Here is a 15,580-nt window from a genome sequence, read left to right as displayed (position 1 = left end):
ACCTGTTCAATGAATTCTACATTAATTGGGGGCAGAATCAAATGTAGTTAGACGTTCCCAATGTCAAAGAAACTTATGAGGAGTGTAGCTTCTGCCTGACCGTTAATGAATGCCTCACTCAATATATCCCAATAACCACGAGAACAATGGCAATCATAAAAATGAATATCAATTATGAAGGACAGCAATATAATGATGCCCTTTTACAGTTTTTATTCAGCTGCCTTCATTTCAGCGCATTAAGGTTATTTTTTTTTTGGGGGGGGGGGAGGGGGGATAATCAGCAACATTCACTTCTAATCGTGTGGATATCACTCGAACAAAATACTATTTAACTGACTACACGAATACAGCATTTTCCAGTGTCTAAGTCCTACAAGTGTTTGACGTATATACGTAAACCACCAGGATGCACTGGTGGCAGAGCAGTGCGATTGTACTGCAACCTTTCTAGGCATTCCACAGAGGAAATCTCTTGGTAGGCTTCGTGCTATAATACGAGCCCACACAGGAAATAACCTTTCCGTTTCCTGCACATTGATTGCAAGGGCCAAACCAACAATGTATGGAGAGCTGGAATAGGTGTGCAACGCTAGAAAAGCCGACTCTTGACATACACAGAAAAGGTGACAAAATTAACAAAATAATGGGAGCAAAAACTCAACTGCTAAGCAACGTCGCATTGTACGCTAGATTGGTGGTTGGGCCTTATTGCCAAATGTGGTGAACCCTTTTCACAAGCGATTGGTCGCTAACTTTCCTTATGATGTCATAACGGTTTCTCACGTGGATTCAGAGTCGAAACTTATCGCTACATACGAAATTAGCGGAGAAGATTGTAAACACTGAATTTCATAGGTGTTTCTCCATAGAACGCTGATGATAATACATTTTATGTCGTAATGTAGCAAATCAATCTACTCAATGAGGCAAGCGCTGCATTACCAAAATTAATCAATTGTTGTGATACTGTGTCATCTAAACATCACATGGCCGGGTCTGCATGTAACGGCGAGGGTTGATGTAATTCACGGCACATAATAACTTATCCTCGAAGAATGTCTTCTCGAAGATGGCAATGGCATAGTCACTGCGCTGCAAATATTTGGAAATATAACCATGAACGCGCACTACGTCACAACCTTTACCTGTTTTTGTTCTTTCAGATGGTGTAATCCCATTAGTAACTGAACCGCCCGAAACCGCCCGTCCGCTATTTCATTGTTTTACTATATCTATTGTTTTCATATAAAATGTATAATTACGTTATTTGAAAGAGGTTACAGGCCAACAAAAGCATGTCAGAATTATTTCCGTCAGAAATAAGTCTCTTTGTAAAGTGTTAATAGGCTTTCAAATAAACTTCGACATGCAATGATCTATTTTGCATAATTTAGAAAGTTGGCGAAAGGAGAGCGATATTGCTGTACCTTCAAGGGAACAATAGGCCATTACATAGGGAATCTTCAGTTGCTATAGGGTTAACCTCCCACGCAATTTCTGCACATCTCTCTCCATCTCTCCCCCTCTCTACGTCTTTCTTATATCTCTAATTTAATTTACACATAATTACACCTATCTTTCTATACCTCTCTCGATCTCTTACCTTATACAAGATATTCATCTTCATGATATTTATATACATATTAATCTCAACTGTTCGAAAATTGTTTGGCAGAAATTAGCGCAACCTCGTAATTTCATATCTTTCCTGATTTCCATCGGATTTTATTCATTTCGTTTTGCCCTTGTGCTTATAAAGTGTTAAACATTATTTCTTTTCAGACTCATATTTAAAGGGAACATTCATCCTGATATCATGAAGTCCCATGGACAACATGTTTATCCAAATTGTCAATCCAGATCTTACGCTGCTAGTTGTTACAGGATTAACCCTCGTTACGAACCAAACTTTTAAGGCACTAAATAGTATTTCTAGCCCAGCTACCACGAATGACTAACCAATGCGGACTTGCTGACGATAGTCACTGGTTTTATTGTTCACTTTGTCAGATATTATCTTGCGATAAAAAAGAGAAAATCCGTTGATTAACAGCAGCCCCATTCTGTACGACCCCTGTCAAACAAAGGCCGTTTATCTGGATTCATTCCCAATACATACACACAAAAGTCAAACAAAAGCCATTTATCTGGATTATATTCCCAATAACAGAGAGAGAAAAAAGTGGAAAATCACTCAACAACTAGTCCAGATAGATGGTTTTCCCCGACTCTGTAGGTGTTTTGTATAAGAAACGGCATTAGATATTAATGGACTAACAGTACTGATTGATCGATTGGCTCAGCTCATATAGGTTGGTTGGCAGATTTACTTATTGAATGGATTTGTATACGTATAAACATATTCCCCTTCAACGTGAGCTAGCGACTGTCTCTTTAATACTGCCATTCACCTACAAACGCCACTCGGTAAATCTTAAATACATAATTCTTAAATAAAATAGAAAAATAGCAAATTTAATGGTGTAAGTTGCAGAGGTTTTTACAATAACTATATCGTAACTGGTATTTCATCATTATTGCTATCATTATCATTGTCAACACATTCACTTTCTGAACACATACCACCATTCCTATCAATACAACTATCAACATGACTTCATTATTACCGCCACAATTTCTTTTTTTTTTTCAGAATCTTTATATCAATGATGTTCACGTTTTCTTTAATCACTATATGACAGTCCATTCCCACTATCTGTTGCCTTATCCGAAACGGGAGGATTACAGCTTCAAATCATGCAACGTGAACGATATAACAGTCAACAGTCACTGTTTTGTTGGATAAGATGTCTGTCTATCAGAAGCTCTACCAATTCAAAGCTCAGTCGGGATATCCGGAGAGGAACACCACCAACTTCCACCCGCGTTTCCATGGCGACATACCGCGCGTATAACTTAGTAGTGCACGCCGGTCTTCATCTCACACGTGAAGTCATAAGTCCTCACGTAGTAAACCTTCACTAGCAGCAGCAGTGCAGTCAATATAATGCTTGGAGGTATAGCCTACGCGCGAACACTTTCTCTATTGTCGAGAGAGAAAGTGAGCGTTTTCTTGGATAGATTTCAGTTGAAATGCTCTTAGAGCGAGAACTATAGGATGAGTCAAAAATAAGCCAGTAAGCAACCTGTTCTCTCACAGCTTCCTATTCTTTGAGTAGGAAAGGAGACGACTGAATCTTACAAAGGCCACCCCAGTAGGCCGTGTTACCGAACAAATCACTCCTTGTTCGTTACCGCCAATGAAGAGGATTGCTGGCTTTAATCCCGCGATTGTCGAGATCGCAAAATCAATTCTCTAGAAATATGAACGAGTCTACAAAGAATAACCAACAATGCTGGGGAGGGCGGCGCGGTTTTTGTACTATAAGGCCGCCAATTATTCGACGAGTTAACGGGATCAGGCTAATGCAATTATCACTAAGCCCACTCTTATTTAGAGGACTACACTGTGTGTGCAGCCATCACCACTTTCTATCACTCTTAAGTACCTTGAAAATCAACGTCTTACTGCCTTACCTTCTGCCGAGATTATCCCCAAATCTTCTTCCTCAAGCCCAACCACCGTGAATAATTCTTCGTCACTCAAAGAGAACCCATTCAGAGTGAAATTGTATCAATTCCATTCACTTCAATGAATGAGACTTCCGTGGGAGGGTATCATCGGGTGATACAATTGTTTTTTATTCTTTTATTTGCCTTTTGTCTCCAGATCATGCTCGACCACACACACCTTTTTCTTTTATGACTTTTACACTTTTATTTTTCTCCCTGTGTCTCCATCTTTTCTATACCTGGGCAACAAAATGACAACAATGGATGCTCCTTCTTACAAAAGTTTCATCCGGGAAAATCAGAAGTGTCGAAAGAGGGTCGGGTAAAGGTACATGTAAAAGGAAACACTGATAGTTGTAAAAGAAAACACTGCTGATTGGTAATATCGAGTGATGTATTTTGTTCTTTGCAAAACTTTCATGAAACTCTCAGTTGGCATTAGCTCAGTTGGCATTAGCCATATGCAAAGAGTAAAGGGGTTGGAACAAAACTCAGCTGGACTGGCCAAGAGTTCGTATTGGCCTTTGATCATGGCCGATTGTAACAATCATTGCTTCCTACGGATCCAGCATTCTACCACTGATCCACGATAAAGTTCACGTGTTACATTTCGTGACACGTGTTGTGTGTTTGTTTGATAAAGACAGTCATCTTTTTCTCCGTACTGATATTGGATGATATTATTTTCATTAATTGTTGATATTCTCCTATAAATCGAAGTGCTCGCTGTTAAAAGAACGTGTATTTCTGCAAACTGAATGTGGCGAACGTAACAGCTGCCTTAAATAAACTTCGTCAAAAGTTTCTCCTTGGAATCATTAGTGTTAACAGTAGCATCAAAACATGTCTAGCTAAATCCGATTCCTGCAACTCTTCGTCCACTCATCAGATAGTCATTGGCCATGCATGCAGGAGGACTGCTTCTTACACTCGGTTGGATATTTCATCAGTACCAGATGCCCAGAGTAGAGTATTCATCGTCTCATAACATCTTTATAACAATGAGCATTTTCCTTCTCTCTTGATAATTATGCATTATTCAACCTCTCTTAGAGAGAAATAGATTTAAAGGGTATGCTAGCTAAGAATAAGTTTCCTGTGATGGCCTTGGTACAAGAAAACTATCTTTTAAGTAAGATGGTAATAAAAATACACATTTCTTGTTTTTACGAGAGTGTCCTCCTTTCCTTTCTCTTTACACTGGAGAGCCTGGAAGGAATATAAGTCTCTGGCATGTATAAAAATACTGTTTGCAATTCCCATTAATTGCTACACACAAGTTCTAAGCTTTAAAAGTTTAAATCCAGAGTGACGAGAATACTGACAAAACGATGAGGATTATGCGACTTAGTGACCTGATAAATCTGGTGTTTTTGCAGAGTAATTTTCACGATATTATGAGAGTATTTTGACGAAATCATGTAGACACTATTAGGATATGTGAGTACATCAAAGTATAACTTTTTAAGAGTAGTTATTTTGCCTTTCCGTATGCCATTTTCTTCCATAGCATCATTAGCAATTATGGTAAATATACTACATTACACAAATAAGATATATGTAGGCACACATGACCGAGGAGGGCCGATGATGACCAGGGAGTCGTTTCCCCATTTCTATAGGTAAACATGAGGGGAAGGGGGCTGCAGCTGAGACTATCATGATAATTCTATTATCTCTTAATGGTTTGGTTGTATATGTTTTGTTTATCTTTACAACTGCGCTCTTTCCACGCACTGGCAGATATACAGATTCTTGATATACTCACCCGTCTGCCAGAGTTGATAAGAAAGTACAAAGACAGGTCAGAACAAGAAGATCAAATCGGACATCCCTCAGCTCCATGACGACAGATAAAAAGTGAAATCAGTCAGAGGGAGACGGCAAAAGTCTTGAAATAGTTATGGGTTGAGAGACAGAATCGCAGCAATCACGCAAAGACTGTGGCAACTGCTCCGTCTGTCATGGTTCGGAGTTGGTACCGCGAAGGGCTTGTTGAGCTTGTGTCGCACAGTGTAGAGGTAAATGAAGTTGCGTTGGGTGTCCTTTTCTGATGTACACCGAGTTATGCGTTGAAGAACAAAGATGAAAAAAAGAGACAATCTAATTTTCGACCTTGCTAATTTTGAGGTAATTTCAGAACCGGCAGGACTTCGACGGAGTCCCAGAGTCACATGTTGTCATTCACTGCAGTGTTTCTTCACAATGAAAACAACAGCGTGTGTTCGGCGATATGATTCAAGTCAGAGGTTCATGGCAAACTTTTGGAGACTTCTGTTCGTAGCTGTCAGGACTCTCTCGCAAACCGACGTTCGGGACAAACACAGCGAATTTAGGAGTGCAAACTCCAATGCGAAGAGAACGGAATTCTCTTGTCGTCGTCCAACTTCTGTTTCTGCATGAAGCGATTTGACTGCTTAGCATGTACTTAGTGGATGCATGTAAGTTGTGTTGTGTGTGGTATGATGACCCTGCTGTCATAAGTCCTTTTTCCCCACTCGCTCAACTGAGAGAAACTGTCGGATATAGGCTAGATAAACACTTCCCCCTTGCGAACAAAGGGAAGAGCGAACGGGGTGTGTGTGTGCGTGCGCTGGAACGAGAAATACTGCTGGCAATGTACGAGCGAGCCGTGCAGAGATACGGTTCACGCGCGGGTCAGATTCCGCGCACCTTCTTGGCAGGTTTGTCCCGCAGCAAATAGCTCCTGTACGGGAGAACTACAGGGCCCCTGTGTTCCGAAGAAAGTCCCTGACTAGCGAAAGACGTTGACAAATTGACCTCGATTTCCATTTTCTTGTGCTGCGGAGGAGTGTCGTGACGTGATATGTTAACGAGGCCTAATGCTGCGAAGAAAGGAAAATCGGATGTCCGCAATAACTAGTGCCAGCTACCGTACGAAGAGGCCCATCACGATTGGAAGGGTAGCGGTTAAGTCTTATCAATTAGCCAACCTTGAAGAGCCAAGGTTTACGAGACCTTTACAAGCATCCAGACGCCTTTCAGACACAATCTTAAGACTCTGGCAGCAGTGCAGGCGTCGATTATTTACGAACAACCAAAAATAGAAAAGAAACCGCCGCAATATTTTACAAGAATACAGTCACATGACATTTTAAGAATAAGTCCAGCACTAAATTGTTTTCAGTAGGGAGGTTCCAACTTCGCTGGTTATTCCTATCGACAAAGAGAAGGAACTTGTAGTAGGCCTGCTAGCAGGGAGGGTCCTCTCACCTCCCTGGCTAGGGTAAGGCAGATCAGTATCAACTGTTGCCTGGTGGTGATGGTAGTGGCGGCGCAGTGGTTGTAAGGTGTGGCAGCAGTGGAAATAGAACTGGTTTTAAGCCAAGTAGCCTAGTAGCAGTATATGCGGAAGTTGAAGGAGAAGGAGCAACTAAATATCATGAAGAAGCAGTACGAGAACTGGTTTTGCGGGAAGAGCGATGCCGTTGATACTACATATAGCAATATTGTGGTATGGGGCAATAGAAGTAATGATCAATGGTGGGGAAAAATACATGTAACACTTGTTAATATTTTGTTTAAATTTAAATCCGTAAACTTCTTGAATGTAAGCAGAATTCCGTTGCAATAGACCATAATTACATTAATAGAAAATATTGTGTGAATGTTGTAGGTGTGTGTCATATTTTTGTTGTTTTCCTGTACACATAGACGCAAGTGCACGTGCGTCTTTGAGTAGAGGAAAACACTGACAAAATAGATGAGTATATTCTATTCCATGTTTATTTGACATTAATAAGAAGAATAGGAGCAAATAGAAAGATGGAAGATTCCACTATAATTAACATAGGACATAACAGGGGCCATGAAACACATTTTTTGTGTCTCTTACAACATAAAAAAATAACGATTGAAATAAAACCCACACCAAAACCCCGTGACTATCCAAGTGTTCAGCCCGAGATTCTTCTCCTCGCAAGGGGTATAAGGGGGAGAAGCTCCATTGACCATTGACCCCTGAAAGTGATGACCACAAAATAAAGTTGACTTAATTTTGTCAATAAAAATAAAGGACTTTCAACACTTTTTTCACCGAACGGTGATATTGATCGCATCCACTTACGCAAGTTACCCAAGGAGATGATATCAATTCACAATTTTCCACTGCTTTGTAAACAAAATAACCATAGTCATGGTTTTGGTCTGTCATTTAGCAGCCTTTTCCCCTAATAGTAATATTCAAGGTATATGTTATGACATGACAGTAAAACAGGAATTTGATGTGACTTTAAATTTGATTTAATTTCATCTTTCAGAAAGGGAGATTTGGTGAAGATATCTGTGTAGATTGTGAGAGACTTACGAGATCATAACATTAATTTATGTGGATTCTAAGAAAATCACAATGTCATTAAAAAAAATCCATGAAAATCTGTTATTCTACAACTTCTTATTTTTTGTCCAATCTTGATTAAACTTTCGTCACTTTGTCCGATTCGGCTCTTTTATCGAAATCGATTTCATAACACGTTCAGGATGGCTTGGATAAAAAGATGAATTTCATACAAACGTGATGGTAGGAAATGAATTAGAATCGGCCGTAGTTTTTGCAACTGCACAAATTGCCATGCATCAACGTAAATAAGCATGCACTGAATGGATCAGTGTTTTCAGTAGTAGCCATGACAAAAGAAATCATGGGCATGCCATACTAAGGCAGGATTCGAACCTACGATCTCCTGATCTCCGGAGTCAGGACAGGCGACTTATCCACTAGGACCAGCGGGTACTGCGTAATTATTCAAATTCATGCAATTCTTCCGTCGAGTTAAGCAACTTATTAACAAATTGCCCTAAGGCGACGTAAATAAGCATGCACTGAATAACCAATTGATCAGTGTTTAAGTAGTAACCATGACAAAAAAAAGAAGAAATCATTGGCATACATACTTAGGCAGGATTCGATTCATTTTGTGTTTTTAATTATACTTTTGTTTTTATTTGAATAAAGCAAGAAGGTATAGCTACTGGGAGTCTCGCCTAGTTATACATATACCTCCATGATATAGAGTCAACTTGTATACGTGGTGAATCGCACTATAAGTTGGGAAAGCGCTCCGTCAGGACCCCGATTCAAGCCTTTTGTCCTCCGGACGACGACTTCTGGACTCTGGGCAGACACACACACACACACACACACACACACCAGATAGACCTTTTACATTAATGACAGGTTGTAAATCACAACTGAGTGCCGTAATATAGATGACAGTAGGCCCTATATGCAATATATTGCAGTGTTTGACGAAGGCTACGAGTGTGAAAGACCTAGTTCCCGTGAACCCAAATCTTAAAATAAACACTGCTGTGCATTACATGTATTTAATGATGTTGAAAACTAATGAGGCATTACAGGGAAACTTTTTTTTCCCATTACTGTTCGCACAACTAAAGCGCAAATCGAAACTAAGAGATTGTTGCATATAGACGCACAGTAGTGCTGGGAGTAACTCGGATAATTTATCTACAATAAAGTTACGATTACTGATATCGTATCTTGTTCCCTGCCGTCGTCCATCGTTGCATCGTCAGTATCTGTGCGCGCTCTATACAGCACTATCTGTGTATTGTGCAAAACAATTAACATTCAAGAAAAAAAATAGGTACCTATGTAAGTACTGTATTGTCAAAATCAAATCATTCTAAAGTTACAATAAATTAGTAGTGAGGTTCTTTAAAGGGAAGGGGTTACAGTCCTTAAATGAAAGTGGGAAAACAATAACAATCTATGCTATCACGCGTATTATAGTTTTGATATGCAACAGTGTGTTAGCTCACACCATAGAGCACGCCTGACTGTTCGTCAACAACTGTGAGTACATTGAGTACGTTGTATATCGTAAGTGGCGCTATTGCGTCTTGACGAGATGACGACTATGTCGCTAGAAGTCCTCCTCTAAAAGCCAGTTCATAGTTCCACTTTGCGCATGAGGAGGGAAAAAAGGTGATTTGTACCAAAAGGGCATGGCGATTTTTAAAATCACTGAGATGTGCATCTGTGATGCAATGATTATTAATGCGATCCTTACAAATGGTGCTTGCCAGCACATCCACCTGACAGCAGACCTGGTAATTTGGCAAGATTAACAGAAAAGGTTTGTTAAAGCATGCAGTGAAAACTAAGAAATAGATACTTCCCCAAGTTGAAGGACTATTCAGGTCACCTGGTCATCTACACACAAATTTGTTCTTTGTTTGAACATGAATTCCATAAATTGTTACGTCGGGCAAGCCTATGCATTATGTCATTTTTAAAACAAGTGAAGTGCCTTACAACCAATCGAGAAAAGGCAATGCAATTTGTAAAGGTCATGTATATAGTACCAATGTGCAAATGAACGAATTACGAACTGGCTTATTGGTCCCGCACCTGCAAATACTACTCCATGTAAGACACGGTTACACAAAAAAAGGAAAACTTGTAAAAACTTTATAAAACACACAAAATATTCAACGTCATCCATGTTTTCTATGAGTAAACAACCTTGTTTCACTTCGGTCTTGGATTTTGCAAGGGGATGGGGGGGGGGGGGGGGAATCTCGTCACGCTCCCCGTAGAGGTACCTCACTAAATTTCGGTTGAACAAGTTTTCTGGATCTTCGAAGAAACAACCGTAATCCCTCTAAATCTCGAACATATCACGTCTAGCCTCTGAAGGAGGTGTCTCTTGGAAGAAGGAATTCTCCCTCGTCAACCACATCATGATTATTAGTGGGCTTGTGTGGCTCAATTTGTAGAATTTTTTACGTATTTTGGTTCATATCTCGAGTATAACAAAGTGATTAGGCTGGGTCCACTTTATTTACAGAATTGTGAGACCTACTGATAGCAGTAGCCGGTACTCGGTGGCCGCATGAACTTTCCCCGAATCATAATTACTTCAGTATTCTTGTTCCCAAGCATTTCGATCTATGGATTTTCTGTTAGGTAAAGGTCGTATACTGTAACTAAGATATTATCTAGCAGCACATGAGCAAAAAAACAAACAAACTACGGTATAAGATTGAAGCAATGTGGAAAATAAGATCATGATGCACAACGAAATGTACCAACAGTTTCCAAAAAACAAACAAACAAACAAACAAACATATGAGCAATTCCGTCGCACTCTATTCGATTGCCGCATATGAGACTCTAAGCATTGTTTCCACATAATTTTAACAATCGACAAAGCAAAGTCCGTCCCCATTGTGCTAATTATCAGTGAGTTCCAGTGTAATCGATAGACTGCATATTTATCCTCTCTGATCTTTGCTCTGCATGCTTCACCATTCACGGGCCAGCTCGTTGCTCTGACACCTCCGGGGTTAGTTAGTAGCAGGAACTGTTTTGATCACTGCATGCTTTCAGCTGTGCAGCACCGGCGAACATCCACGTTCATTTTACATAGGTTGTCTAATGGCGTATTGACAATATCCCAATATTCTTAAATAATTTTACCGTCTTTTGCATGGATTAAAAACAAACAAACATGAATATTCAACTCGTGCTCGCATGGCTGTTATCATGCGCTGGTTTCCTCGAGGTGAGAGAGGTGGACCCTGTCAACGAGGTCGAAGCCGGTGACGGAAGCATCCTCGACGTCATCAAGCAAGCAGGTGGGACGACCTTCCTCTCCTACGCCAACCGCTGCCCGTGGATCGTCCATGAGCTGAGCTCCCAGCCCGGCTACACCGTGTTCTTGCCCACCAATGAAGCATTCAAGGGTCTGCCGAGGGACATTGTCGATGCCATGAACTCAAGTGCGCAGGTATGATAACTTCATAATGCATTTAAAACCAATAGGATGAAACTACAGGTCTGATTTCTTTCTTTTAATATATTATGTTCTTCCAGACTACTAATACTATACACGTATAGTTTCTTTATTAGTAATAGGGTCACAGTGTATATGAAAACTGGCCAATCCGCAGAATATGAATAATTTTGCCTATATCTTAATGATACATTCCTATACCTCAGGTTGTTTATTGAGTTACTTTCAACAGACTTTAGACCCTTAGAGTATACATCCTACCTTTTTATGTCTCTTATTTAGTTTTCCCTCTACAGACTAAGGATCATCATTACGCATAATGCAATTTTCACTACTTTTCTTTTCTTTTTGTAAGGATGACGGAAGAACAAATCCTTTGCTTGTATAACTAAAATGGACTGGATTTTGATGTCCATTTGTATTATACAGTGTACGTCGATTGACAACAGCATACTTTAGAACTGAACTGCACAATGTTACCCATCAAGTGACGAAAAGGGTCAAAATAAGAGAATATTGCCCGAGTCGAAGACGAGGGCAATAAGGGCAATATTCTTTCAGTTTGGGCAATATTTTCTGGTATCTCCCTCGAGGCCAGTCAATATTATATAAAGATTTGCTAAAGACACACTAGTAGCCAAAATGAACATTTCAAATCTGCCTTGATCCATTTCCCAACATGGTGAACTAATCTTAATGATCAATCATGTACACTCCATGCTCGAAGTTCGACAAAATCGAATATCAAAAGGGAAAGTTATGGAATATTAGATTTGCATGTTTTTATGAAACAGTGATATTGGTCGATTTCATAATAAGTGAGGTCCAGGGAAAATAATGACAATGCCTCACAAGACTCTCACTGAAAAACACACAAAATCTCTCAATTTCTCTCTTTTTTAAGATGTCAATTCGAGAGGAATGCACCGAGATTCCTTTGTCAAGTGGTCGTAATAAATGACTGCTGATTTACAAGGGAAAGGGAAATTGTTCAAGTTTCTTCCAACACACACACACACACACACACACACATACACACATGTACAAAATATAAATGTAGAGAGAAATATAGATAATTATATAGATATATAGATTCTAAGTACGAAGCAATGGAAGAGATGTGAGTTGATGGTATCGTCATCTCATTTAGTTTGCCGATGAATTAAACAATATTGCTGTCTCACTAAAACCTCAATATATTCAAATGAAACTTCAACCATACTGTTTCTTTCAGTTTATCCTCCACAATCAGCCTGACGACAATGCCAACTTGACCACTGGGTGGTATTTCACTCAAGTAGAACATGTCGAAGACTGACGTTTCAATGTTCCACCTTTTTTGTTTACCGCTGTAGGTGACCGAGTGGTATTTGCGCTATCACATGGCCCTGGAGGTAATTCATGAGTCGCAGATGATCGACAACCGACGGGTACCGACGGCTTTCAAGCCGCCGGAAGTGATGGACATACCGGTGCAAGAGATGCGATTCAACGTGTATAGAGTCTGGCAAGGAGCTGAACCTCGCGATGGATTAACTGTTCAACCAGAGCGGGTGAGACCATGTCATCATCACTACTCCCAACGGTATTACCAAATTCTAGCTCATTTGACATTGCATCAAACCCTTGAAACCTATCGAGTACTATTACCCCTCAACCCCATCCAACATTAAATGGTGACTAAACCGTTACAAACTGTACTCTGGAATCAAACATGGTCCCCAATATCCTACCTACGGAAATAATGTTACATTTAAAAGCCCGTCTTCTTCAAAAGAACATCTCTTCCAAGGTTGTACGTGCCGACTGGACAGAATTCAAACCTGGTATCTCATGTTTACAAATTCCAAACTTCATCCACTCACTACACCACAGAGCTGTATCACAACAAAGTATGGGTAGCACACGCACAGCACAAGCACATATACACACTCATCATCATCATCATCATCATAACCAACATCGTCATCATCACCATTGTCATTATCATCATCATAATAATAATAATCATCATCATCATCAGACAAAATACAATACGCATGATTATATGCAAAGTGCCACTTTAGTTCCAACGCCTAGTTTGAGAATAATGTCATACATGATAGAAAAGTTGTAGTATTTATAAATCAGGCTTTCATATATATATGTTGTTTTCAGAGGCTTTAGATACCATGGATGCTATAGAAGATATAGGCCTACTTTAAAATGTTGACGTTAAATTAGGCGTGCTAGAATGCATGCCCAGGCTTACATTCTACACGTTACTATAAACGTTGGCTGATAAGAGTCAAAAGAAGATAAAACCTGCTTCTTAAGAATGACAATTGATTGGTTTCAAGTCTCAAAATCGTCAAATGGACCAGGAAATCCTCTTACGATAACAATCATGTTATACCAGAAACAACAGCAGCAACTATGAAACCCCTCTTGAGGTTCATAGGTCACAGAGTGCGCGAGTCATGTCACTGTCACTGTCCAAGGTGTGACATGTTACAAAATAATTTGTCGCAAGGTGCTGTCAGAACCATCATCTCACCCTTTATGTGCTTTGAGTGCCCATAGTGTTGTACACACTGTCAAAAGTCCCTGGCACAGAAAAGGGTTAAACGAAAGCGATTTTGTCTCAAACGTAAGTATTATAACATCGGACTTCATCTGTATCATTTTTGTGACGCCCTGCCCATCTCTTCGATGTATAGTGTAAAGCAAAGAGTATAGAAGCAAAGGCAGTGTCTACTAGAGTATACTCTTTGATGTAAAGCTTGCTGTCTTTCCCACGGTAAAAATGCGTAGATCCATGCGCCATGCTCTCTAGAACAATAACCTGGGGCCCGTTGCATAAAAGTTACAGTTATGGTAACTTTTGCCATCCAATGGTAACTACCATGGCAACACTACTCAACAGCCAATCAAAATTAAGAATTCCATGGAAGTTACCAAAGGATGGCAAAGTTACCATAATTGTAACTTTTATGCAACGGACCCCTGGTGTCACACATTGATATATAAAAAAAAACAAAAAACAAAAAACAAACAACAACACAATAATATCATTTTCAGTATCTATTTTTCAGGACCAATCTATACTTTATTTTGATTCTATCTCAACATCTCCCCCCCCCCTACCAATTCATGACTGAGATAAATCAAGGCACGTGTTGTTCTCCGCTGTTTTGAGGTGTACGAAAATCATTTTTCATAGTGCTTTTTTTATTTTACATTACTCAGTACCTTATATAATTATAGGACTTCTGTCAAGAGAAGGCGGCAAATGCAATTGATAGAAACAATAGGATTGAAAGGATACATGTAGTTCGATTTTCCTCAAACTTTCACTTTGTACTTCGTTAATATTTCTATTGTCACTGAACACAAAGCCTCCCCTCCCCCCCCCCCACATCCTGGTTCCGCGGCCCCTGAAGTATTATGATGATATTGTATTGCATTACAGTGTATATGATCATATATTATTATATTATATTATATTATATTATATTATATTATATTGTGTTATATTATATTATATCAGGCGCCATGAGCGCCTGACTTGGCGGATACCGGCGCTATACAAGACTTCATCATCATCATCATATTATATCATTTTATATTATGTCATATATCATATTTTATATCATATTGTACTACAATATATTATATTATATTATATTATATTATATTATATTATATTATATTATATTATATTATATCATATCATATTATATCATATTATATCGCATCATATCATATCACTATATCATACGTATTCATTACATATCCCCTTGGTGGAAGGGCATAAACTTGAATTTTTCATAAATGGACTCTGAACACTCACTGGTAGGCCCTATCAAAGAGCTATAACTTCAGCTCTTTCTTTGCCAGGGAGGTAGAAGAGAAATATCTTCCACCTTCCTGCTGGCACTATGCAGTTGTACACAATCACGATAAACGACGAGATACGCCACGCCCACGTCGCAGCGGAGTTTGTGTCATGTGACAGGACACATGACCACGCTATGTAAACTTATAAACCGCGGAGCTGGCCATGTATGCACGTATGCAGTGCATGCTAGTGTAATACTAGATAGCGCAACAGCGGGAAATTATTATTCACAAGTACTTTCCTGGCGAAGCTATTGATGGTTTCAGCATAGCAGGGGAGGTGTGAGAGAGAACTTCTGGGACACACCTGAATGATCACATCATATCAACCAACTACTTCTCGC

The 15,580-nt window shown here is 39.5% G+C and overlaps 1 protein-coding gene across 1 annotated transcript in view; it reads right to left on the bottom strand.

The window, feature by feature from the left end:
* The window catches only part of LOC139722590 (C3 and PZP-like alpha-2-macroglobulin domain-containing protein 8), a 53,787-nt gene extending 47,724 nt beyond the window's left edge, over positions 1–6,063 (bottom strand). Inside the window, exon 1 of the mRNA XM_071633893.1 lies at positions 5,345–6,063. Coding sequence (XP_071489994.1) covers positions 5,345–5,421 — 77 coding nt within the window. The 5' untranslated portion in view covers positions 5,422–6,063. The remainder of the gene's footprint in view (positions 1–5,344) is intronic.
* Between the last annotated feature and the right edge of the window lie 9,517 nt (positions 6,064–15,580).

Source organism: Diadema antillarum, unplaced genomic scaffold (assembly GCF_040938485.1).
Source record: "Diadema antillarum isolate AM-2024a unplaced genomic scaffold, OU_Dant_1.0 scf00000167, whole genome shotgun sequence".
Taxonomy (NCBI): Eukaryota; Metazoa; Echinodermata; class Echinoidea; order Diadematoida; family Diadematidae; genus Diadema; species Diadema antillarum.
The sequence above is the reverse complement of the archived record's forward strand: the minus strand, read 5'-3'. Positions and strand labels throughout refer to the sequence as shown.